The sequence below is a fragment of the Barbus barbus genome (genome assembly GCF_936440315.1).
Source record: "Barbus barbus genome assembly, chromosome: 14".
Classification (NCBI taxonomy): domain Eukaryota; kingdom Metazoa; phylum Chordata; class Actinopteri; order Cypriniformes; family Cyprinidae; genus Barbus; species Barbus barbus.
Window position 1 is genome coordinate 32,562,256 of NC_136742.1, and position 26,569 is coordinate 32,588,824.

The window sequence follows — 26,569 nt, forward strand, 5'->3', positions numbered from 1 at the left end:
ACCTCAGAAACTGGCAGCGTCGAGTCTTTCACACTCAAATGTTCAATTCTTCCATCCGTAAACACATTCATCACATTAATGACAGTATCTTGACTTGAAAGTTGATCTTCATTTGAAAACTTTGGTCCAGTCGTGACTCTGGTCAGTTATGGTTTGTTTTGGCCATAAACGTTTACCCACAGTATATTTGTGGTCAAATATTCCTCTTTGTGGCGCATACAAATCTTTATTAAACATCATCCTGCAGGTCCAACAGTGGATCGAGCGCTAGTAACGTTGAGGTTGTGGGTTCGATTCCCAGGGAATGAATGAATGCAGTGTAAGTCTGCCAAATGCATAAATGTAAATGTCAATCTTCATATACTTGTTGTAAAAGAATGTTTTCCTTCCACATCACATATTTCTACAATAACATGCAAGCAAATAAATCACTTGATGCCTTTATGTTTCATATCCATGTGTTGCAATATATATATAAATATAAATGCATTCATATAAAGTCTAAATTGTGGCAGAATGGTTCATGACAACATATGTGACCTAAGTAAAGCCTAAATTTCATATTAAAAGACTTCAAGAGCTGTTCAAAATCATTAAAGTGCCCCTATTATGGATTTTTGAAAATGATCTTTCATGCAGTGTGTAACACAGCTCTAAATGAATAAAAACATCCTGAAAGTGCACCGTGTCTAAAGTTATTGTCTCTCAAAAGAAAGAGTCAAACGAGTCATTTTTAAAAACAATCCCAAGCCATTTCATGTTGATGTCAACATCAAACATTAGCATATTGCCGAGCACTTGTTTCGCGGGCAGGCCCGGGAAAACTTGATTTTTGCGTTGGTCTGAATGAAAATGCAAATTCATTCTTTGCCACTAGGTGCCGAGCGTTAAAAATATCTGTTTCCCTGGTAACGCTGTACACGAAGCAGCACTGCTCTCACCAACACTGCTTTATCAGGCATTACAGGCATATCTATGATTACAGGCCAGATGAGATGAAAATGAGACCAATCACCGCAGATTAGCGGATTAGTTTGGAAAAATGAATCGTTAAACGAATCGTTTGGGAGTCATTGAGCAAGTAAGGTAAAAATAAATGCATATTATAAGACAATGAAAGTGTTTTTTGACCTTGTCGACCTGTTGTTGGGGACTCCCGAAACCAAAATATGAACCTTTTATAACCCATAATAGAGGCATTTTAAGTGACAGTAAGACTCCTCTAAACATACACAAGAGTCGGTCTAAACACATTTAAATCCACATAAGCAGAGAGTTTTTGTGAAAACTAAGTTTTAAAAGTAAGAAAAAAAGAACAATTGTTTTTAACATTGTTCTAGTAAGTCATCCAGTCATCACTAAAAGGTGCACATTAAATCAGGGAAACTCAACAGTGTATGAAGTACAAAAACATGTTTACAAAGGTACATCAAACTCAGAGTGGCGTGTCGAAGACTTTCTCAGAAGATCGCTCCTCCACGTCTTCACCTGGCGAGAGCTTCCCCGGCGTGGTGGAAATGGGAAGAAAGTCACTGTCTTGGCTTAACTTGCCTTTACAAGCAGCAGAATCCTGCACGAATTCTTGGATTTCCACTGGAAGCCTCCGAAACTTGTCCTGATACTCCTGGTCCAGCTCGCTCTGAAGCTGCAGAAGAAACCGGTACAAAATCACTCGAGGAAACCATGCAAAACAGAAGCCTCCAGATCAGAACATCTCAACTGGTTTTGCTTCGCTGATTCATGTTTAATGGTGTTTTCTTTTATCTCTAGTTGTTTTTCTTTCCATTTACTGCGATCATAGCAAGGAAAAAAACAAAGCTATATTTCTGGGTTGTGATCCACCAGTTGAGAAGCTCTGATCTAGAGCTTAATCACAAAGCAGATATGAAGCCACAGCGACGTCATGTGAGAGAATACAGCGCTGTAACATGAATAAGCACATGGATTAAACAATAAAACAAAGCTGCACCATGTTAGAATGAGTCAGGCTGACCGTAGCCTGAGGTTAAAGGTTCAGATTAGAGACGATCTCAGAAGATCTACGAGCCACAGTGTTAAAAAGCCAATGCGACACGATTTCATCTCACTCAGCTTCTGTCACCTCTGGGAGAGACGAGTATCCTGTTTTTCTCCAGGCACAGACTCCCCTAGTGATTAAAGATGTCAGAATTGTATTCATTCTGACCCAATAATTGCTTTACTGCTTATTTGACTGGTTAACTACCCCGCTCGCTCTCCTGGGAGTGGTGTAATTAAAGAAAGCACCAAAGATGAATCGTGTCAAAGACTATGATTTCGAAACATTCACGCTCGCTCGTGATCTGAGAGCGTCTCTGGTCTCCGCTTGCGACGGTTAACCCTCAGAACAGGTTTAGTACTTCATGCACTGCTTTGAGGTGGTTAAGTCAAGAAGGGCCTCGAGTAAAGTTCTTTACCAACACAGAAAACAAACATCAGCCATTTCCCCTGAACACTACACTTGCACATCCCAATTCCTCAAACCGGTTAAGCATGATCATCTAAAAAGGTCACCTTCTAGAAAATCAGATTTTCAACGGCTGACAGCGACGTGCCATGGCCAGATGGTTCCGGCACAAAGCCTGACCTACTTAGGGGGAAGGACATCTGCTGTCCCCTGCTGGACAAGACACAAAGGCCTGGGATTGAAGTGGACACAAGCGTGACTCTTCGCCAAGACGCCGACTGTGTTTGACTCCTGTCAGATGAGCCACGTCTTTATCACCTGGGCTCGGAGGTAATTAAACATTACGGGGCGTGGAGATGGCAAGGACGTTTGGGGTCATCTTATCCTACTGCTCTCTCTCGTCCTTCAATCCTGAACAATCTCCTGTTCTTCACTCTGTTCATCTTCATTGAGGCTTCAGCTACACACGGCTGCTCTGGTCCGCTCTTGGTTATTTGTGTTAATCAGAATGAGAATGAGCTTTATTGCCAGGTATGTTTACACATACAAGGAATTTGTTGTAGTGACAGAATCTCCACAGTGCAACAGAAAGACAGCAACAGGACAGGACACAGATAATAAAAGAATAACAACAATTAACCAAAAGGCAATGTACAAAACAGCAAAAACACAATATATAATATAGACAATTATGTGTGTACAGGTCTGATATGTGCAAATCTGAAATGAAAAAATAAGTATGTTAAATAAATAATGTATTATAGTTGTGTGTTCCACGTTTATTGTTGAGTGTTCATGAGATGTATTGACTGAGGGAAGAAACTGTTCCTGTGTCTGGTCGTTCTGGTGCTCAGAGCTCTGTAGCGTCGACCAGACGGTAACAGTTCAAAGAGGGAGTGTGCTGGATGTGAGGGGTCCAGAGTGATTTTACCAGCCCTTTTGCTCACTCTGGATAAGTACAGTTCTTGGAGAGTGGGGAGGGTTGTACCAATGATTCGCTCAGCAGTCCGGACTACCCTCCGTAGTCTTCTGAGGTCAGATTTGGTAGCTGAGCTGAGCCAGACAGTTATTGAGGTGCAGAGGATGGATTCAATGATGGCAGAGTAGAACTGTTTCAGCAGCTCCTGTAGCAGGTTGAACTTCCTCAGCTGGCGAAGAAAGTACAACCTCTGCTGGGCCTTCCTGACAATGGAGTCAATGTGAATATCCCACTTCAGGTCCTGAGAGATGGTGGTGCCCAGGAATCTGAATGACTCCACTGCAGTCACAGTGCTGTTCATGATGGTGAGTGGGGGCAGAGCAGGGGGGTTTCTCCTGAAGTCCACGATCATCTCCACAGTTTTGAGCGTGTTAAGCTCCAGGTTGTTGAGACTGCACCAGACAGCCAGCTCCTTAACCTCCTGTCTGTAAGCAGACTCGTCACCGTCCTGGATGAGGCCGATCAGTGTGGTGTCGTCTGCGAACTTCAGGAGCTTGACAGAGGGGTCTTTAGATGTGCAGTCGTTGGTGTAGAGGGAGAAGAGCAGTGGGGAGAGAACGCAGCCCTGAGGAGCTCCAGTGCTGATGGTACGAGTGCTGGATGTGAATTTACCAAGCTTTACTAACTGCTGTCTGTCTGTCAGGAAGCTATATATATATATATATATATATATATATATATATATATATATATATATATATATATATATATATATATATATTTTTATTTATTTATTTATTTATTTATTTATATAGATATATATACACACACACACACATTTAAAAAAATATATATTTTATATAATTTTTCAATTACAGTTTTTTTCAACTGCTTACACACTATGTGTGTTACATAGAGAATTGTGTGTGGTGTTTTGCAAAAAGTGTTATGAAATTTAAAACTGGGTCAAAGGCTGAGAATTAGTGTCTGGTTTTGCAGATTTGGTGTGTGCTTCTGCTGTTTGATAGTCAGCTTTCAGAAACTATGTGACAAGGAAAGATTTTGTGTGTAAACAGTTGAAAAAACTGTAATGCAGTATTTAAGTTAAAAATGGAGCAAAATTATTTAAAATCCATTGAATTGAGGCAGATTTGTTCCACCTTGTGGAAAGAAAAGAAAATCATCTGTAATAGCATGGAGTAGCCATTAGATGTAGATATATTCAGTGCTGTGCATTCCTTAGTTTCTGAGCAGTGTTTTCAGGCGAAATTGTCACCCCTTTATTGCTGTGCACTTTTTTCAGCATTGTGGCTGATTTGTAGATTGTACACACAAAAACATCTTTATTTCCTATGGTGGTCATTTTTGATCGCAAACACCACAAGTGTAACTTTATGACTATTTAGCTTTTACGAGTCAAGTCCATCATTTTTTTTGGGGGGGGGGGGGTCACAGAGACTGCTATAATAGTCACCAGGTTTCATATCATTCTGATTTATTTAATAAATTAAAAAAACATTAAAAAAAATAATAATTCAGTCTAAAATGTCTGAACAACACCAGATGGTTAAGATGAGGTCGCTCACTCTGATTCTAAATGAATACGTTTGTAATGTAGTAAGCTCCTCAGCAGAACAAGCCATGTTTTATCCTACTTTGTCATGAAATAAACAACATCTTTTACTTTGTCTTCACCTAATGAAGCACGAGTCTCTTAACAGTAGTCCAAAAAGATGAATGCTTGATACCCAGCCATTCTCGCTGGGTATTTGTGCCAAACAAAGAGGAAACTTTGAGCCATTCAGTTCACTCCAGTCATTACAGAGCTTTCCTTTCTGAAATAAAAATACATTTTAAATGACAGGAGAAACACTGGTGCTTTATGAGGCCACTGCGATAAGAACGGATCACAGTTCAGACACACTTTTACTGTAAGAAATGTGAACAGTCAAGAAGGATAAAGATTCAGAAAAATTACACTGACAAATCAAACATCTCCCTCGCGGAAACCAGCATCTCCTCAAGCACAAGAGCTGAGAAACACCTCAAAGTCACTGACCTAAAGAGACCTGCAGATGAAAGCACGGCCCATTCTAGTTTCTGTTCCCTCCCGACTCGCAGTTAAAAATGTCTTTCCTCAAAAGACTCGTCATCTGTCAACAAACCACGCTCACGTCCAATTCCACCGCTCTCTTAAAGCACTCGGGGAGGAGAATGACCTTCTTCAACATCTGTCCTAATTCTGGTCCGCCATCGAGGGATGTGAAGCTTCTGGAATCTAGATTGGGCAGAGATTGAATTACTTGAGCGGAAACGTTCCCGTTTCACACTCGTCACGTGTGCGTTCACAAACGCTCACTAAAAGACTGAAGACCCATCAGCATCTAACGGATGAAGCGTCACGCACACAGACTCTATAATCAGCAGCGTTTGATTACTAATCATCATTTCCGTGCCGAACAATCGCTGGCTCGTCTACGAGAGCAGGTTATTTCCAGCCGGAGCGCTGAGCGCCGGGGTTTGTTTGCGCTCCTCGGGTCTCTATCGAGTGACAGTGCTTCCCCTGGAGAGAATCAGGAGGGTCGTGTGAATTATTAATGAAGAGCCGCTCACATCAAACACGGGAAAAGTGTGGCCACAGCGAGAGCCGAGCCAACGCAATGCTTCAATCTGCTCCGAGAGTCTCACAGACGTCTCCATCTGTCTCTACTGTGATGCGTTTGGCCATAAAAATATAACATGCTGTGTGACTGCATGCTCATAAAGGAAAAGTTCACTCTCAAATGAAAATCTACCAACCCTTATGGGCCAGTTTTACTAACAGTTTGCGCCAGCGCAAACCGTCTTTTGACTAAAGACGCGCAGTGACGAATTAGCGCTGAAAAGGTGAGGACAGTTATTTTTGCGCCTGACCTTATTGAATATGCATTTGTAGGGGTTTCCCTTTCAGATACAATATTTATGGTATTTACTGGTATTTGCGCCTTTATTTAACGCCCCAAAAAAACACATCTTAAACTATTTTGCGTTTGAAGTGGCTGCAGTTATTGTTGCTGGAGGAGTCACACAGAGAACAGAGAGAAGGGTAGAAGGGAGACGATTGTTTCCACACATATTCATTTATTTGTAATGCAAGAACAACACATTATCCGAACATAGTATTCCAGACCATGTTATTTTTAACTTGCTTCAGGAAATAAAAGACTTAGAGCTGGTATTGTGTGATACCTATTTGAGGGCTCCATCAAAACTTCTAGCAAACCTTCATTTTTTGGCCTCCAGTTCTTTTCAATGTACTGTGGCTTCTTTATTTCTTTATTTGCGACTATGCTAATTTGCACTGCGCTTGGTATATTGCGTTGGTCGATATGTACATGAGATGTTTAATTTGCGCGATTGTTGGTAAAACAGCTGCAGAATGTTCCCCTCCCATCTGCGATATTTTGGAATTGTGCTCTTGTGCTAATTTGCTCTGTTTAGTAAAACTGGCCCAGTGTTATGTAACTGTTATTTATGTCCTGTGGATGACAATTCAGAGTCCAAAAGGGACCAAAACCACAGTAAAACTATTATCATATGCTGAATAGAGAAGGAGATTTGTGAGATGAGGGAACGAATACTTCAAATGATCACAGCAGAAATAAAGTGGTGCGACACCATTATTCCAGGATTGAGATTGTCTTACTACCGGGGGATGAGAGGGGTGTATTACTCACTAATGGAGAACGCGTAATGACTAACTTGGATCACGTGAGCCTTCATAACATCGCATTAATCACATTACAGCCTTGACGTCACTGAATTTCAGTCAGAGTTTACAGATCCCATAGGAATGAATGAGAAGTGCCACCTGTCGCAAAAAGTCAGTGACTTCTCTTATAGAACAGCATTTTTTTCAGTGTAAACTAAAAATAGCTCAATCCAAAAGTATTTCTTAGTGTAAAATATATTGAATATTAGCAGATAGGCTGTCGATTCATTAAATGATGAGCGGTTTCCTCTAAAAAGCAGTTTATTCAGCATAGTGAAGCCTGTCCTCCATTGACATCCATTAAAATAAAATGCCCTTGGTCTCCTTTCCGTTAGCTTTAGCCGTTACGCTTTTTTGGCTAATGGTTGCAGGCTTGCCTTCCAGTGGCTTTGGCAACACCTCCCGCTCTGGTTATTATGGGGTTAAGAGCGGATGAGTGTTGCCATGGCGATGGCACAGCTCTCCTGCAGCTTCATTCAGCATCAACACGCTTTCAGAGGGGAACACGTCTGCTACAAACACCACGAGACCAGAAGCGTAAAAATACCTCAGAAACAGCACAGGCTTAGCGTTAGCATGAATAATGCTAAGCACAGAGCGACTGAGCTCACAAGGTGCCAGTGTTCCCTCGTCGCGTTCACCTCGCTGGGAAGTTCATGAAATAAACGCCAAAGTGAAGCTGAAGGTCAGATGATTGGAGCGCTAGCATGACGCTAGCACGCGCGGCAGTGACTGTCAGCTTCACGCTTGCTTCTATTTAAACACCGACACATGCTCTCACAAACATGAATATAGGCTGCTGCTAGAACAGTGGCCAATCTCTCCACGCTTTCATCGCTGAGGTCTCTGAAGACCCAGGATGCTTATAGCTGTCCATTAGTGCCTGATCCAAGCGTAAAAATAGGTCAGGCCTCTCTCTCTCTCGCTCATGTGCTTCAGAGGGCAGGATTTCAGCTTCGTCCTGGTTACTTTAACTTCAGACTGTCTCCTGATGCAAACACAAGCACAGATGAGACTCTTCTGTTCAATCAAACGGTGACTCGGCTGTGAACGAGGTTCCTGACACACCGATCACAGAAGAACTCCTATAAATCACTAGTCTGATGGACACCAGATCCCAGACATGACAACATAAAGAAGAGACGTAGTTCTCTGATCAGATGAACGTTTCTATGTGAAAGGAACGCTTTTCTCTTAAAGGGATAGTTCACCAAAAAAAATATTATTCTGTCATTTATTTGTTCAAACATTGTCTCATTGTTTTTTTGTTTTCCCCCACATAATGAAAGTCAGTGGCGTCTGATGTTTCGTTCTTCCATCATTCCTCAAAATCATTTTCTCCCCTGAAGGAAGAAAGTCATACAGGGTTGGAGTGACGAGAGGGAGAAGCAAATATTACAGAATGGTCATTTTTTGGATGGAATATCCACAGAACAAAACACTAAAAATAAAACAAGGACATACAGTGTACATACTGTATATTTCCTGAACAAGACAGTGGCATTCAGCACAAACACATGCTGGGTTTCATGTTTTTTGGGTTCTCTCCATAGGCGTAATGGTTTTTATAGTTTGGTTCTATCCAGGTGGATGCTGCACACTGGTGGTGGTTGAGGAGAGACCCCCACATGACTGTAAAGCGCTTTGGATGTGCAGCAATGCACAAAGCACCATATAAATGCATCATTCATTCATTCATACTGTACAAACCGTATATTCTATCGCCCTACACCAACCCTACACCTAAACCTACCCCTTACAGGAAACTTTCTGCATTTCTACTTTCTCAAAAAAACACTCATTCTGTTTGACTTATAAGCCTTTTGAAATATGGGGACATGGGGCAATGTCCTCATAAGGCACCTTCACCTTGTAATACCTGTCATATACCGGTGTTATTATACAAATTTATGTCCACATTTGTCACAAAAACACGCACACACTCTCTCTCACACACAAACACACACTCACACACACACACACACTCTCTCTCTCTCTCTCTCACACACACACACACTCTCACACACACACACACACACACACACACACACACACACACACACACACTCTCACACACACATGGGTCAGTGAAAGCTGGTTACTGGAGGACGGTTGGATGAGGTCATTATGATCCAGAGTTTGGGTTTTGGTTAATTTGAGCGGCTCGGGAAACTCAACCATTAACCTGAATGTCAGATGAGTATCTGTGATGAACTGAATGCTGGGATGCAGAAGTCCTTACCTTCCACTTCCTGTGGTCCGTCCTCCTAAAATAACAGTAACAGTGAGGAGACACGAACACAACGCAGGTATACGTGTGTGTGTGTGTGTGTGTGTGTGTGTGAGAGAGTGTGAGAGAGAGCGAGAGTGTGTGTGTCTGTGTGTGCGTATCTGTGTGTGTGCGTGTCTGTGAGAGAGTGTGTGTGTGTGTGTGTGCGCGCGTGTGAGAGAGAGCGAGAGAGAGAGTGTGTGTGTGTGTGTGTGCACGTGTCTGTGAGTGTGTGTGTGTGTGTGCGTGTCTGTGAGTGTGTGTGTGTGTGTGCGTGTCTGTGAGTGTGTGTGCGTGCGTGCATGTCTGTGTGTGTGCGTGCGTGTGCATGTCTGTGAGTGTGCGTGCGCGTACATGTCTGAGTGTGTGTGCGCGCGCATGTCTGTGAGTGCGCGCGCATGTCTGTGAGTGCGCGCGCATGTCTGTGAGTGCGCGCGCATGTCTGTGAGTGCGCGCGCATGTCTGTGAGTGTGCGTGTGCGCGCATGTCTGTGAGTGTGCGTGTGCGCGCATTTCTGTGAGTGTGCGCGCATGTCTGTGCGCGCATGTCTGTGAGTGTGCGTGTGCGCGCATGTCTGTGAGTGTGCGTGTGCGCGCATGTCTGTGAGTGTGCGTGCATGTCTGTGAGTGTGCGTGTGCGCGCATGTCTGTGAGTGTGCGTGCGTGCATGTCTGTGAGTGTGCGCGCATGTCTGTGAGTGTGCGTGTGTGCATGTCTGTGAGTGTGCGTGTGCGCGCATGTCTGTGCGTGTGCGCGCATGTCTGTGAGTGTGCGTGCGTGCATGTCTGTGAGTGTGCGTGCGTGCGCATGTCTGAGTGTGCGTGCGTGCGTGTGCATGTCTGTGAGTGTGCGTGTGCGCGCATGTCTGTGAGTGTGCGTGCGTGCGTGTATGTCTGTGAGTGTGCGTGCGTGCATGTCTGTGAGTGTGCGTGCGTGCGCATGTCTGTGAGTGTGCGTGTGCGCGCATGTCTGTGAGTGTGCGTGCGTGCGTGCGTGCATGTCTGTGAGTGTGCGTGCGTGCATGTCTGTGAGTGTGCGTGCGTGCGTGCATGTCTGTGAGTGTGCGTGCGTGCGTGTGCATGTCTGTGAGTGTGCGTGCGTGCGCATGTCTGTGAGTGTGTGTGTGTGCGCATGTCTGTGAGTGTGCGTGCGTGCGTGTGCATGTCTGTGAGTGTGTGTGTGTGCATGTGCGTGCATGTCTGTGTGTGTGTGCGTGCATTTCTGTGAGTGTGCGTGTGTGCGCATGTCTGAGTGTGCGTGTGCGTGCATGTCTGTGAGTGTGTGTGTGCGCATGTCTGTGAGTGTGTATGTGCGCATGTCTGTGAGTGTGTGTGTGTGCGCATGTCTGTGAGTGCGCGTGCGTGCGCATGTCTGTGAGTGCGCGTGCGTGCGTGTGCGTGCATGTCTGTGTGTGTGTGCGTGCATTTCTGTGAGTGTGCGTGCGTGCGTGTGCATGTCTGTGAGTGTGTGTGTGCGCATGTCTGTGAGTGTGTGTGTGCGCGCATGTCTGTGAGTGTGTGTGTGTGCGCATGTCTGAGTGCGCGTGCGTGCGTGTGCATGTCTGTGAGTGTGTGTGCGTGCGTGTGCATGTCTGTGAGTGTGTGTGTGCATGTGCGTGCATGTCTGTGTGTGTGTGCGTGCATTTCTGTGAGTGTGCGTGCGTGCGTTTACATGTCTGTGAGTGTGTGTGTGTGCATGTCTGTGAGTGTGTGTGTCTGTGCGCGCATGTCTGTGAGTGTGCGTGCGTGCGTGTGCATGTCTGTGAGTGTGCGTGTGTGCGCGTGCATGTCTGTGAGTGTGCGTGCGTGCGCATGTCTATGAGTGAGTGTGTGTCTGCATGTCTGTGAGTGTGTGTGTGTGCATGTGCGTGCATGTCTGTGAGTGTGCGCATGTCTGTGAGTGTGTGTGTGTGCATGTGCGTGCATGTCTGTGAGTGTGCGTGTGTGCGCATGTCTGTGAGTGTGTGTGTGTGCGCATGTCTGTGAGTGTGTGTGTGCGTGTGTGCGCATGTCTGTGAGTGTGCGTGTGTGCGCATGTCTGTGAGTGTGTGTGTGCATGTGCGTGCATGTCTGTGAGTGTGTGTGTGCATGTGCGTGCATGTCTGTGAGTGTGCGTGCATGCGTGTGCATGTCTGTGAGTGTGTGCGCATGTCTGTGAGTGTGCGTGCATGTCTGTGAGTGTGCGTGTGTGCGCATGTCTGTGAGTGTATGTGTGTGTGTGTGCGTGCATGTCTGTGAGTGTGCGTGTGTGCGCATGTCTGTGAGTGTGAGTGTGTGCGCGTGCATGTCTGTGAGTGTGTGTGTGTGTGTGTGCGTGTGTGTGTGTGAGCATGTCTGTGAGTGTGTGTGTGCGTGTGTGCGTGCATGTCTGTGAGTGTGCGTGCGTGTGCATGTCTGTGAGTGTGAGTGTGTGCGCGTGCATGTCTGTGAGTGTGTGTGTGTGTGTGCGTGTGTGTGTGTGAGCATGTCTGTGAGTGTGTGTGTGCGTGTGTGTGTGAGCATGTCTGTGAGTGTGTGTGTGCGTGTGTGTGTGAGCATGTCTGTGAGTGTGTGTGTGCGTGTGTGTGTGAGCATGTCTGTGAGTGTGTGTGTGCGTGTGTGTGTGAGCATGTCTGTGAGTGTGTGTGTGTGTGTGTGTGTGTGTGAGCATGTCTGTGAGTGTGTGTGTGTGTGTGTCTGTGAGTGTGTGTTTCTGCAGTGTTTAAACTTCCCCAAACATGTCATGATCCATGAAGCATGTCTTGAAAATGCACAAAGACTCGTACCTTTGGTTTGTCGTCCAGGATTTGCAGTCGAATATCTTTATGTTTTTCCAGCAATCTCTCCAGTCGTTTGGCCTGAGCTTCTTCCAGCTAGAAAACACACAAACACACGCTCACAGATGTGTTCCGGTGCACACAATCTACACGTGACAGCAGAGCCATGAACATGTCACAACAATACTGCCACATAAGATGTTCCTGGAAAATGGAAACACAGAACTAACCCTCAAATAACTAATAACTAACCCTCAAACAGCAACATCTGATAGAAATCTTCATGCAGAACAGACGCTGATCCAGCGGTTTTTCACAGAGAGACAGACCTCAGCACAATATCGACATTATTTATCACACAAAAGCTGAAAAAAATACCCTAACAATAAAATATTAAGCAGGATCACAGTCATGCCATTGTTCTGAATAACATCACAGCTGTGATTGGCTGCAGTTGATCACATGACTGATGTTCTGACTCGGAGTGCCATATTGATTAAATACAGCAGCTCATGAACTACAAATGCACACTGACTTTACAATTTAATGCTCAATTCACACACAATCTTCCACTCTGTCCATGAAATAACTCTTAAGACACACAACTTCATTGCTTCATAAAAGCCTCTAACACTAGCTTGCTCTATTCTACCCGTTTTATTTTTATTTATTATATAATTTAAAAAAAAACTATGTGTACTGCGTTAAGCTAGCTTGCACTGCAAAAAATGCTTTTCTTACTTGCTTGTCTTGTTTCCAGCCAAGATATCTAAAAATTCTTAAATCAGAAAGGATTTTCTAGACAAGACATTAGTTTCTAGACATTAGTGTCTTGTTTTCTGAAAAATCAAGTCAAAATTAAGTGAGTTTATGCTTAGAACAAGCTAAATAATCATAAATAATAATAAAATGGGTAAGCAAAATAATCTTATTTCAAAGAGAAAACAAGATTATATTGCTTACACCATTGACAGATTATTTTGATTGTTTTAAGCAAAAACTCACTTAATTTTGACTTGTTTTTTTTCAGAAAACAAGACACTAATTTTTACTTGTCTAGAAAATCCTTCTTGATTTAAGAATGGTTAGATATCTGGGCTGGAAACAAGGCAAAAAAAAATCTAGGTAAAAAAAAAAAAGCATTTTTGCAGTGTCTTATAGCAGTTGCATATCATTGGTCTCTCGTTGGTTCTGATTGCTTCTATTGTCCTCATTTGTAAGTCACTTTGGATAAAAGCATCTGCTAAATGACTAAATGTAAATGTATGAAGACGGTCATTTGTCGGCACCTGCAGGTGTAACAATGTAACTGCAGGATCGGCTACAGTAAAATATACATTTAATGAAATAAAATATCTTCATCCTGGCAGCCAGTAATTCACAGCACAAAACAAACCATGCTTTCTTTTCCCTTTTAAATGTTGCTCTCTATTAACTGAAGTCTATTTTGCATGATTACATGATAGGTTGTATTATATTATTTGCATTTAGCCTGTTTTTCTCTTGTGTGCATGACCTGATCAGAAGAGTTGAGGACGGCTAATGGACAAATATGAGTCCACTTCAGAATTAGAGGTGAAGCATTCTTTCATTTTGTCAGAATACACAACTACGTTTGATTGTCGGTCAAATGAGAAAGACAGACTGTGTAATTAAAGCAGGGGTTAACTAGTCCATGGTAACCAGTATCCACTCACCCGTTTGATGGACTGCACCACCTCATTCACGTGTGATCTGTTCATCTCCATCTTTTTCCTACAAAACAGGATGATTTTAGCTTCAAGCATAATCTTCATCAGACTGGCCACTAGCAGCACTAAAGATGATCGTGTGTTTGGATCAGCTTCAGATTTTTCCTGTTCAACAAACAGTCCAAACCCTAACTCTGCTCATCAAGCAGCTCTAAGACGATGGGTTGGTGAGAATGATGCTCAATCCGTAAACACTGACTGGTTGGTAGAGATGTTGATCTATCAACACGTGATCTGAAGATCCTCACACAGAGTTAAAATCACTCACTCCTCAGTCAGAGTCTTCTCCAGCGTTCGGGCTTCTTGAAACTTCTCCTGTCGTCTCTTGTCCATCCTTTTCTTCAAGTCTTTGTTTTCTCTGAAAAAAAAAGGAAATCATGGGATATTTTGAGGGACAGTGGTGTCCAAACAACATCAGACCACAACGACTTTGAATAAATGGACTAAACCAAGGACAAAGGCATTTTTCAAAAGAAAGTCACGCAGGTTTGAAGGACACGAGGAGGCTGAATGATCACTTTAATATCTCTTACTTCTCACACAGATCCTTCAGTTTCTTCAGCTGGTTATTCTGACACTCTTCTGCCACAGCCGTCAACTTCTCAGCAAGCTACACCGCAAAAGAAAGCCAACATGTGTGTAAGCCAACATCTCGCACCGCAGATGTACAGCACACGCTAACGAGACAGGAAACGCAATCTGATTGGCTGACTGCTCAAAATCCAATCAGCAGCTGATGGACAGAACCAAGCCCCGCCCTATGTTTGTTGTGTATGAACGTGTGGAGGCTCAGATGCGTTTAAAACCAACTGACTCTTCCTCATGTTCCACATCAGAACAATATTGTTTATTTCTGTGAATTGTGGAGACTTTTCATAGACTTCTATTACTTTTATACTGACCAAACAATATTTACTTTCCCCTAACCCTCAACCTTTCTTACACTTTCAGATAAACATCTTTTACTATTTTTTTAATCATGTTTTTCCCCTCGAAAATGTCAAAAATTGTCAAAACTTTTAAGTTTTTTTTATCCTTGTGGGCCCATTTGGTCCACACACACAAACCATCAAAGATACATCAAAATGTATTTTAAAATAAAATAATAATAAAAATACCTTAATTTTAAGTGTATCAAAATAAACTACAGTATTTTTGTATTTAAAAATACTAAAAAATACTTTTACAAGGGAGCATGAAATTTCTTGGCAACCCTTCCATCTATTGGCCTGTTTGATCTATCCTTCACCATTGCACTGACTCCGCTGATTGCGTAAACAGCTTTATATGCAGCCAATATTCACATAGCCCTGTGATCTCCCAGATGAAGGTTAGTTTTTAAGCAACCAACAGTTTAATGTTTAACAGTTTGCGAATGACTCATAATTGTATCCTAATTCAGTTTCTTGGTGTTTGGTAACGAAGGGCCTACTTTGCATCAGCAACACTGACTCAATGACAAACAAGTCCTTCATAAGAACAACTGATGGCACCTGTATTCAAGTAGCAACAGAACTTGTCAAGGAGTATTAACCCAACTCCAAACACTGAATCTATTGAGAGCCACAGAAGTATAGAGGACACAAACACAGTAATATTGTAGTAACGAGTCTGAACAAACTACTGAGCAGGAACCAATCAGAGGCCGTGTTTTTATGATGTCTTACAAAGATGTCTTAGATTTCTTACAAAGTATTTTACAGTATTTTAAAACTACAAAAATACAAAACACTAAAGTATTTTGATACAAAATATGAAGCCATTTTCATCAACCCTATCAAATATAAATGACAAAATCCTATTTTGAAATACATGTATCATAACCACTGCCCATCCCTCTACAGAGCGGTTACAAATCCAATGAAATCACTACAATCTTCATCTTTGCGTTGCAGAAGTGGTACAGAAGTTTCATCTGAATTGGTACAACTGCATAAATATTGTTGGCATTAATGTTCTAAATAATACATTTTTGAATATAGAAATATAATTGAAAAAGATTATATATGCAAGCAATAAGGTACGAGAGGCCGTGCTGTATCGTGAATAAATCACGGCTGAAGGGCGTTGTTAGGCACGACCATAGACTGTAAAAAAAGATGGACGATGTGTCTGCGTAGCAGAGATTCGTTTGGAGCCCGAGTCTGCGTAGCAGAGATTCGTTTGGAGCCCGAGTCTGCGTAGCAGAGATTCGTTTGGAGCCCGAGTCTGCCAGTAGAGATTCGTTTGGAGCCCGAGTCTGCGTAGCAGAGATTCGTTTGGAGCCCGAGTCTGCGTAGCAGAGATTCGTTTGGAGCCCGAGTCTGCCAGTAGAGATTCGTTTGGAGCCCGAGTCTGCGCAGCAGAGATTCGTTTGGAGCCTGAGTCTGCGTAGCAGAGATTCGTTTGGAGCCCGAGTCTGCCAGTAGAGATTCGTTTGGAGCCCGAGTCTGCGCAGCAGAGATTCGTTTGGAGCCCGAGTCTGCGCAGCAGAGATTCGTTTGGAGCCCGAGTCTGCGCAGCAGAGATTCGTTTGGAGCCCGAGTCTGCGCAGCAGAGATTCGTTTGGAGCCCGAGTCTGCGCAGCAGAGATTCGTTTGGAGCCCGAGTCTGCGTAGCAGAGATTCGTTTGGAGCCCGAGTCTGCGTAGCAGAGATTCGTTTGGAGCCCGAGTCTGCCAGTAGAGATTCGTTTGGAGCCCGAGTCTGCGCAGCAGAGATTCGTTTGGAGCCCGAGTCTGCGCAGCAGAGATTCGTTTGGAGCCCGAGTCTGCGCAGCAGAGATTCGTTTGGAGCCCGAGTCTGCGCAGCAGAGATTCGTTTGGAGCCCGAGTCTGCCAGTAGAGATTCGTTTGGAGCCCGAGTCTGCGCAGCAGAGATTCGTTTGGAGCCCGAGTCTGCGCAGCAGAGATTCGTTTGGAGCCCGAGTCTGCCAGTAGAGATTCGTTTGGAGCCCGAGTCTGCGCAGCAGAGATTCGTTTGGAGCCCGAGTCTGCGCAGCAGAGATTCGTTTGGAGCCCGAGTCTGCGCAGCAGAGATTCGTTTGGAGCCCGAGTCTGCGCAGCAGAGATTCGTTTGGAGCCCGAGTCTGCCAGTAGAGATTCGTTTGGAGCCCGAGTCTGCGCAGCAGAGATTCGTTTGGAGCCCGAGTCTGCCAGTAGAGATTCGTTTGGAGCCCGAGTCTGCGCAGCAGAGATTCGTTTGGAGCCCGAGTCTACCAGTAGAGATTCGTTTGGAGCCCGAGTCTGCGCAGCAGAGATTCGTTTGGAGCCTGAGTCTGCGCAGCAGAGTCGTGAGGTGGAGCTGTGGAATCAAACTCCCGCAGACCCAATCAACCATAACGACACGCCCCATTTTTATAGCATCAAATTACTAGCTAAAATCAAACTTACCACAAAAACGAACAATTGAACATATATCAGCGTGATAACAGCTATCTTAAATTACCAAAATCATATTTTGGAAAATTGTATTGAAAGTGTAATTAATTTTTTGTTATGACTCAAGTCCCTTTCGTTTACATGGAGAGGGCGGGGTTTATCACCTGTACTGCAGCCAGCCACCAGGGGGCGATCAAAGAGCCCGCAGCTTCACTTTCCAGTACGAGTGAGACACACCTGGGCACGACGCAAAGCAGATTACCACACAATAAAAAAATATTAAAACCCAGAATTTATGTATTGAAATGTTACTTTTTTGAAGAAAGTTCGTTAAATGCTGTCCTTCCGCTAAAAAATAGTTCCTGACAGCAACAGTAAACAGCAAGAGAATGTTCCGAAAATGCCTCTCATCTAATGGAGCTTAAATAAACACAGAGAATAGGAGCTCTTATCATCCGCTGTGTCATTTATTTTTTTAACACCATATACGATATTTTCTCAAACACATACATCTGCTTATCTCTCAGCATGAGAAAACGTTTGTTTTTTGTCTTTTAGTTTTAAAACAGACCGATTTGTGGCACAGCGAGAGTTTGCAAGTGGCATTCCAGCATAAACTGATGGACATACAGAATCATACCTGAAACAGAAAACTAATAAATTCAATAAGATTCCCTCCTCACTTCGGAAACTGTAGCGTTTCACACAGACACACATCAACACATCTCCACATGAGAAGCGTTTATTAGACGGGGAAGGGCAGGCTCTCCAAATTAAAGATGAAAGATGCAACATAATGCCAGCAGGGGTCAATCATACTTCATTAAATAAATAGCAAACAGTTAATTCTGCCAAAATACATAATACATTAAACAGTTTTGATGCTATTGATTGTTTATGTTGCTAAGGGTGTTGCTCAGTGATACACAGAACGGTTGGGTGAAGCGGTCATAGCCGTGCTGTATCGTGAATAAAACACAGCTGCTGACCAATCAGAATCGAGGAATGGAACTAACCGTTTTATTAATGATTATAAAGATAGTTTTAAATATGCAAACTAAAATTGCGGTAGGCTAGGTGGTAGCAGATCACTTATTCAACCGATTCATTCAAAGCTGAAATAGGAATCTGAAATGTAATTCACGTAATATGAACTTTTTGTTTGTTGAATGTTTGTATAAAATCAATATCATGTTTGCGGTCACACTCATGTTCGTGAAAATAGCTTTCTTGCTCTTGTGATATTGGATCTCTGAAACAGTTTTTTGCAATCATATCTTGAATTTTTGGGGCATTTGTATTAATCTTAGTGACATTTGTTTTGACAAAATTTCTCATTAAATTCTGACCTGACAACAGTTTCAAAAGATATCAAATTAGAAGGAAGTTATTGATTGCATTTGAAGCGGGAAGTTTTACTATCATTCCCAGTAATGATGTTAACAAATAAATCAGACAATGGAGCAGTCATTTAGTGATATCCCTGCAGCTGTGGTCTTGACTGGTCTGAGTCCTCTTAGTCCTGAGACCTTCAAGACCAGTCTCTAGCAATACAACACTATAATTTAGTGACAAAATGTTGGAAAAGCAGCCATGTTTGTTTTCATATAATTAGTTGTGATTTGTACAGGTTGATGTTCACATGGTAATCGCTTTATTTGCCAGTGGTTATGGGAGTACTCAGTAGCAGTTACCAGTTTGACGTGCTCTCGTTTGAGGTATTTCTCGCTGTAGAACTGCTCCTGTCTGAGCACGAGAAGCTGCCGCTGCTGCTGCTCCTTCAGTTCACTCAGTTTCTCACATCTCTCCAGCTCCAGCAGATCCTGATCCTGATCCGACACACTCCTGCGGGAACACAACCCATCAGACACCGGGGAGTGAGATGGCAGAGCCAGTCTCAGAGAAACTCACCTCTTCTGCAGCCTAGACCTGCGCCGGAGGAACTCGCTGTGCTGCTGCTTCCATCTGGACGCGTGTTCGTCAATCAGCTCGTTTGTTTTCTTGTTGTGTTTCCTCATGAGCTCCTTTAGTTCTTTATACTGCCTCTTCTGCTCCCGCAAATAACCCTTCATCTGTTTCAGTTCATCTACAGTCTGAGCGTCCACCTCTGTCACACACACACACAGCCTCATGTGATTATTGAACTTTAAAAAGGCAATGATTTAATGTAATTGAGCACAGATGAAAAGAAAGGCGGAGCGAGTGAAGGAGACGTCACTAGAGGCAGAACTGCAGCCGTTACCCCGGTAACCCTGTAAACAAAGCAGCTGCGCTACTTTCTGAACTGTGTCAATGTTTCAGTCATTCAGATATTTCTATTCACTTTAGTCTTCACCATAGCACCACATAATTAATACTTAAAGACTTAATGAGCTGTTTATTTTCAAACTTTAACTTTTTTCTTTTAATCTAACCTAAAACATGGCCTATAATATATATTGACTGATTCGTTATGATTGTTCGGTAACACTTAACAGGTTCCATTAGTATTAGTTAACATGAAATAACAATGACTGCATTTATTAATCTTAGTTCATGTCAATTTCAACTTTTAATAATACATTATAAAATCTAAAGTTGTGTTTGCTAATATTATTCAATGGAGTTAAGTCAAGTCAGCTTTATTTATATAGCGCTTTTAACAATACAGATTGTGTCAAAGCACTTAACAGTATCAGATTGGAGGATAGAGTGTCAGTAATGTATAATAATAAGATTAAACACTCAATTTTCAGTTAAAGGCATTTCATTATTGAATTCAGAGATTCGTTGTCTAGCTCAGTTTAGTTTCAATAGTATCTGTGAAATCAAATTGACGATAATCGCTAGAAATGAAGTGTCCCTTAGTAACATTAACTAACAATAAATAGTTGTATTTTTATTAATCAACGTTAACTACTGCAACAATTAGCTATTGCATATTGTTAGTTAATATTAACCTGCTATAACTAATGTTAAATAATGGGACCTTATTGTAAAGTGTTACCTATTGAATTTGAATTGAATTTGAATTTGATTTATTGTTCTTTCCTTCATTTGAACGTTAATCTTTTGCACTCTAATCTTGTATTTTTTTAAAAATAAAGCCTTTTAGTAAAAGATCTTTAATAAAGTTATTTAACCTGTTAGGAGGACAACACTTTTTTACTTACTAAATTATATAGGTTATTGTGATAAGACCATACACTGTGACAAAAGCTTCAACGACTATTGTGAAAATTTGATACCGTCAACGACTATAAATAATTACATAATTAGCCTGTTAAACAGAGTCTGAAGCAAAATTATTTAAAAACCTTGTGTACTTTCTGTATTCTGATAAATTAATTATGTCCCCTAATTAAGATAAAACACATAATTAGAAAAATTTGAATTGCGTTTTTCAATTTAGGAGCACCCCCTCCCCAAAGCTGTAAACCTAGGTGAAACACTGTATATCTTTAAAACATTTGAGAAGTTCAAAGTAAGAGTTCTCACAACTAAGGGAAATGTAAATTTGAGTATCGTATAGCAATGATACAAAACATTATATTTCCTCATGATAGAACCCAAGGGGAGCATATACAAACAGAATAAAACAGGACCCAAAAGGGACCCCTGAGGTACCCCATACGTGAGTGGTGCGAAAGGAGAGGATGAGTTTCCATACATCACCTATACTGATCTATCAGAGAGATATGAAGAGAACCAATCTAATGCCAGTCTAATTGTTCTGAATAATGACTCTATTGTTTTAGTTAAGGCAAGGCAAGGCAAGGCAAGTTTATTTATATAGCACATTTCATACACAGTGGTAATTCAAAGTGCTTTACATAAAAGAAAGTGAAATAGACATTAAAATCAATAAAAACATGGAAATAAAAATAATAAAAACAAGGAATTTTAAAATGATATAGAAAATGATTTAAAATAAATTTAAAGAAAATGATTATACATAAAATGTATTGCAGTCAGTTGGGACATATAGCACAGTGCTCATTCAACAAATGCACAGTTAAACAGATGAGTTTTGAGTCTTGATTTAAATGTGGCTAATGTTTTAGCACATCTGATCTCTTCTGGAAGCTGGTTCCAACTGTATTTCTAACTGACTCGATCCTAATGATCTGAGCGGTCTGTTCGGTTTATATTCAGTGAGCATATCAGCAATATATTTAGGTCCTAGGCCATTGAGTGACTTATAAACGAGTAAAAGTACTTTAAAATCAATCCTAAATGTAACTGGAAGCCAGTGTAAGGACCTGAGGACTGGTGTGATATGCTCATATTTTCTGGTTCTAGTCAGAATCCTGGCAGCAGTGTTCTGGATGAGCTGCAGCTGTCTAATGGTCTTCTTGGGAAGGCCGGTGAGGAGACCATTACAGTAATCCACCCTGCTGGTGATAAAGGCATGAACAAGTTTCTCCAAGTCTTGATTGGAAACAAAACATCTAATTCTTGCAATATTTTTGAGATGATAGTATGCTGATTTAGTTACTGCTTTGACATGACTACTGAAACTAAGGTCTGTCTCCAGAATCACCCCAAGATTTCTGACTTGATTTTTAGTTGTTTGACCCCTAGAGTCAAGGTATGCATTCACCTTGAGAACTTCATCTTTCTTTCCAAATGCAATGATTTCAGTTTTCTCCTTGTTTAACTGAAGAAAGTTCTGGCACATCCAACTGTTAATTTCATCAATGCATTGGCAGAGGGAGTCAATGGGGCTGTAGTCATTTGGAGATAAGGCTAGGTAAATCTGGGTATCATCAGCATAGCTGTGATAGGCAATTTGGTTCTTCCTCATTATCTGACTTAGTGGGAGCATATACAGGTTAAACAAGAGCGGTGCAAGAAAAGTTAAGTCTAGTTAAGTCTTGTAACCATTCAGTTTCCTCTATTATTACAGCTGTAGTGTGTTCTTCATTATCAACTGCTACTGTTCCTTCATCTTTAAAAACAGCTTCTATCACTCCAATTCTTAAAAAGACTGGTGTTGATCCTAATGATTTAAATAATTACAGGCCTATTTCTAATCTACCTTTTATTTAAATTTTTTTTTTTAAAGAATCACATCTGCAAAGTAATGACATTTATGAGCATTTTCAGTCAGGTTTTCGACCCAAACATAGTACAGAAACAGCTCGCATAGGAATAGCTGATAATGCGCTTCTCTGGTTCTCATCAGAAAACCTTTTGTGCAGATTAAGAATATACAATCAGATTCTGTTTCAGTTACTCATGACGTTCCACAGGGGTCTTGGGTCCGCTTTTATTTATCATTTATATTCTACCTCTTGGTCGTATTTTTCGCTCTTATGGTATTAATTTTCATTTTTACGCTGACGACACACAAGTGTATATTTCTACAAGACCTAATGTTTCTTATCCTCCTCCTGACCTCACTAAATGTTTGCAGGATGTTAATATTTGGATGATTAGTTAAATACTAACAAAACAGAAGCCCTTCTTGTGGGTTCTAGATCTGTTTTATCTAGAACTCAATCCTTTACCTTATTTATTGATAATTGCCCAGTCAATTGTTCTACCCAGGTGAAAAGCCTTGGGGTTATATTCGATGGTTTGCTTTTGTTTGGTTTTCATATTAGTAATATTTCACGTTGTGCATTTTTTTATTTACGCAACATTGCTAGACTTCATTCTTCACTTTCTCAAGATAGTACTGAAGTGCTTATTCATGCATTGGTTGCATCTCGGATTGATTATTGCAATTCTCTTTTAGTTGCCATTCCAGAATTCAGCAGCTAGGATTGTTACTAACTCACGTACTTTTGACCATATATCTCCAATTCTTTTTCAGCTGCATTGGCTTCCTGTTCGTTATCGTGTTCATTATAAAATTTTACTTCTTACATTCAAAGCTCTTCTTTGGCACCTCATTATCTTTCAGATCTCCTTCATTTGTACACTCCTTTGCGCTCTTTGAGATCATCTTCTGCAGACTTATTGTCTGTTCCAAAGTTCAAGATGAGTTCCTTTGGTGCTAGGGCTTTTAGTTGTGCAGCGCCGAAGTTATGGAACTCTTTACCTTTGCACATTCGCCAGCTGGACTCAATTTCCCATTTTAAAGTTCAGATAAAAACGTATTTGTTTAGAATAGCTTTTAATGATGTGCTTGTTTAATGTGTTAAATGTTATAATGCTTGTGTTTTATGTTTTGTATTTTACTGTACGGTGTCCTTGAGTGTCTTGAAAGGCACCTATAAATAAAAGGTATTATTATTATTATTGTCTTCTGTAGAGCTGCTTTACAGCTGAAACTGAATTTGCTTCATAACTGATGAATTTTGCAATGAACACTGTTACGTTCCTGTTTATTACTGTGAAGCTGCTTTGAAACAATCTGTATTGCATAAATCGCTATAGGAATAAATGTGACTTGGCTTGAATCCATACATGAACAGATCCTCTGATGTACTTGAGATGTTCTAATCATTGTTTATGACGTGTTTACACGCAGCTGAGATCAGATAATCAGAGACGGATGTGAACCTCAGACACGTACCTGTTAAAACACTCTGGACCACATCCTCAGACTTCACAGCAGGTTTGACCGACCCTGAAACACACACACACACACACATACACACACACAGATGATGCTGTCCTGATTCTACACGTGAACGCAGTATTAAAACGCAGCCGCTGGAAGTGCCTCACGCACCTGAGGATGAAGTCTGGTGACTGACCACGGATGATTTGGGTGAGATGCTGTCATGGTTCAGCCCGTTCTCTGCGGCGGGTTTTGGGTCAGTCTTGACCTCTGACACAGGATCTCCACCGCCATTGACCTGCTCCAAACACAAGCATATAAAGATCAAAGATCTACAGATGAATACATGCATCCTGGACTGTTGCTAAGAACAGCACACAGAAAACCAAGATGAAGTCTCTAAATGAAGCTTTAATCAGTTAATTCTGCATCACACGTATAAAACTATGACATAATGACTAAAAACCCCATACCTGCATGGCTGGCCAGAGCGTGTAAACATACCGCTGGTAGCCCACCCTCAGCATGATTAAACTAATACTAGTCAACTGGTCAAAGACTAGTTTGCGGCTGTCAGCTCACAAGCGTTTGACTCGCTGCAGGTTTATAAGCAGATGCCGGCCTGCAAACGCTGCACAAACGGTTGCTAGCGGATCATGTTGATTCAGCGTGACTGCTTGAGTGAGCGAGAGAGAGAGAGAGAGAGAGAGAGAGAGAGATGCTCTCAGATCCGAAATCAGGATGTAAACGGACGTTATATTTCTTATTTCAATCCGTTCTCAACTGACAGTTTTTATCAAAGAACCTGCTTTCTCACAGTCCTGGAACATCTGTAAATGTTGAATCTTAAATTGTGATTTCTAGGGCCGGAAAGTTCATTGAATTTTCTATAAGAACATTTTCTAGTTATGTAAAATTTTTAATCTTGTTTAGATAAACCTTTTCCAAGCATTTACTGTGAAACTTAAAGAACATTTAGCTGTTGAAACGTTTTGAATTACAGAATGCCGTTCTTTTCATTTCGGTTATTTGTTGTTTTGAATTGTTTTAACATATTGCCAGTCCTACTTTCTGTGCAGTAAAAAAGCTTTGCCGTTACAACTTTAGTACCAGAAATGGCTGCGTTTTTATGAGGAGCCTTCACATGTTTAGAGGCACTAAATGAATTAAGAGATAATCTGAGCACGTGCAGACTCTGAGAACACGCCTGTCGCCATAGAGACACAGACACGCCTGACAACAACCCCCCCAGAACTGAGCAACACGCAACATTCTCCCTCTCTCTCTCTCAATTCAGAAAGCTTTATTGACATGACAAAAACACACATTTTGTATTGCCAAAGCATTAAAACAACATAGAAAATGATTTAGAAATCTCTCTCTCACACACACACACACAAACTAGTTCCCCACTTCACAAACACAAAGACTTGAACATCAAAAGGACAAACAGAGGTAGTTAACAGACCCTAATGCTCAGAGGACTAGTCAATGCATGTCTTGAGTTAACAGCTGCTGTTAGCGATGTACTGCAAATCATAAACACAAGAGGATCATTCATCTTTGAAAGCAATTTTTAAATATAAACTCCCCACATTTCTCTCAACTTAAAATCTCAATAAATTACAGTCTCTCACTCTTGGTTGCATAGTTTGGTTTCCTTAAATAGATCATCATACACCGCCCCTCTGGTGAAAACACGCTATTGCAGGATGTGACGTCAAACAGCTGTTCAACAACAAAACTATTTCTATGCAATGTTTTTCAATAGTTTATGTTGTTTCAGGCCTACACTGCCCAACATCACATAGAGAGCCAGGCGAGCTGCTCAAACAAACAGATCAATGTTGTGAAAGCTTGTTTAGGGTCTGAGTTGCTGTGCAATAACAGCTGGACTCACTCACCTCTTCTCTGTCCGTCTCCTGCGCTCCCTCCTCTTGTGTCAGAGCCGCCAGCTGATTGGCTCTCTGCTCCATCAGACTGACGTACAGGATGGGATTGGACAGGGCCTCGATCACATCTGAAACACAGCAGCAGTTTTAAAACGCCAGAACACGTGCTGTCTGCATAATGAGTCTTTAAGAACGAAAACTGAGGAAAAACTACAGAAGTGTGGAAGTATAAAGAAGCAGTGAATTATCACTGACTCTGACAGCCAAGTTCATATGACCCTCTGATACCTGCAAAGGTGTCTGGGACGTAGTCCTTGACCTCAGTGTAGATGAAGACGGACGGAAGCGTCAGCGTCTGGTTCTTCTCGTTCCTCAGACTGATGTAATGATATCCTGCAGCAGAGAGACGCGCACTTTAATGACCGCGATCTGTCCTCGTGCACTTTCACATCCAGAGGAATCAAGCGGATACTTGCCAGGTCGGATGGCACATACTGGGATGATGCGATGGCCGATAAATTTCCCGTTGTCTTCGTACACGGCTATTCTTAATGACGCCAGCGTGGGAAGAATCACCTGAAACATACGGCTCATCAGAATCAAAGTGTTTGATGGAGAATCTGCCTGATGGTTCAGCGCTCGTCGCTGCAGACGTACTCTTTTGAAGACCACTGGATCTTCATCCCACACCGGATTGACGGCATTGCCTTGAGACGTCTTGGTCTTAAATGCTTTCCGTTTGGTGTCCACCGGCAGGCCGAACATTTCCACCTCCACGTAAACACCGACTCTCTTATCGGAGAGGAACTGACCGGATATGATCTGAGAAAGACAGAAATCTTATTCGACACTGCAGAAGCTTCCAGATAGTCCCTCTCATCTGCTGGATTAGACAGAATCTGTGAAACGAACATCTGGAGGTTTGGGATTCACACCGAGTTCACGCGGCACGATTTT

At 42.0% G+C, this 26,569-nt stretch overlaps 1 protein-coding gene across 2 annotated transcripts in view; it reads right to left on the bottom strand.

Annotated features, from left to right (window-relative positions):
• Nucleotides 1-26,569, bottom strand: part of LOC306879891 (1-phosphatidylinositol 4,5-bisphosphate phosphodiesterase beta-1-like) — a 58,512-nt gene that overhangs the window by 341 nt on the left and 31,602 nt on the right. Inside the window, exons 18-31 of one of the 2 annotated variants that reach the window (XM_079433122.1) lie at nt 26,270-26,434; nt 26,089-26,188; nt 25,901-26,005; nt 25,625-25,740; nt 23,892-24,018; nt 23,733-23,786; nt 19,139-19,334; nt 18,922-19,072; nt 14,403-14,479; nt 14,138-14,227; nt 13,816-13,873; nt 12,128-12,214; nt 9,338-9,362; nt 1-1,645 (exon numbers count right to left, since the gene is read on the bottom strand). The exon at nt 1-1,645 is cut by the window's left edge and continues 341 nt beyond it. In XM_079433122.1, the coding sequence (XP_079289248.1) occupies nt 1,554-1,645; nt 9,338-9,362; nt 12,128-12,214; nt 13,816-13,873; nt 14,138-14,227; nt 14,403-14,479; nt 18,922-19,072; nt 19,139-19,334; nt 23,733-23,786; nt 23,892-24,018; nt 25,625-25,740; nt 25,901-26,005; nt 26,089-26,188; nt 26,270-26,434 (1,443 nt within the window). In that variant the 3' untranslated portion in view covers nt 1-1,553. The remainder of the gene's footprint in view (nt 1,646-9,337; nt 9,363-12,127; nt 12,215-13,815; nt 13,874-14,137; nt 14,228-14,402; nt 14,480-18,921; nt 19,073-19,138; nt 19,335-23,732; nt 23,787-23,891; nt 24,019-25,624; nt 25,741-25,900; nt 26,006-26,088; nt 26,189-26,269; nt 26,435-26,569) is intronic. The other variant, XM_079433121.1, reaches the window with a different exon arrangement.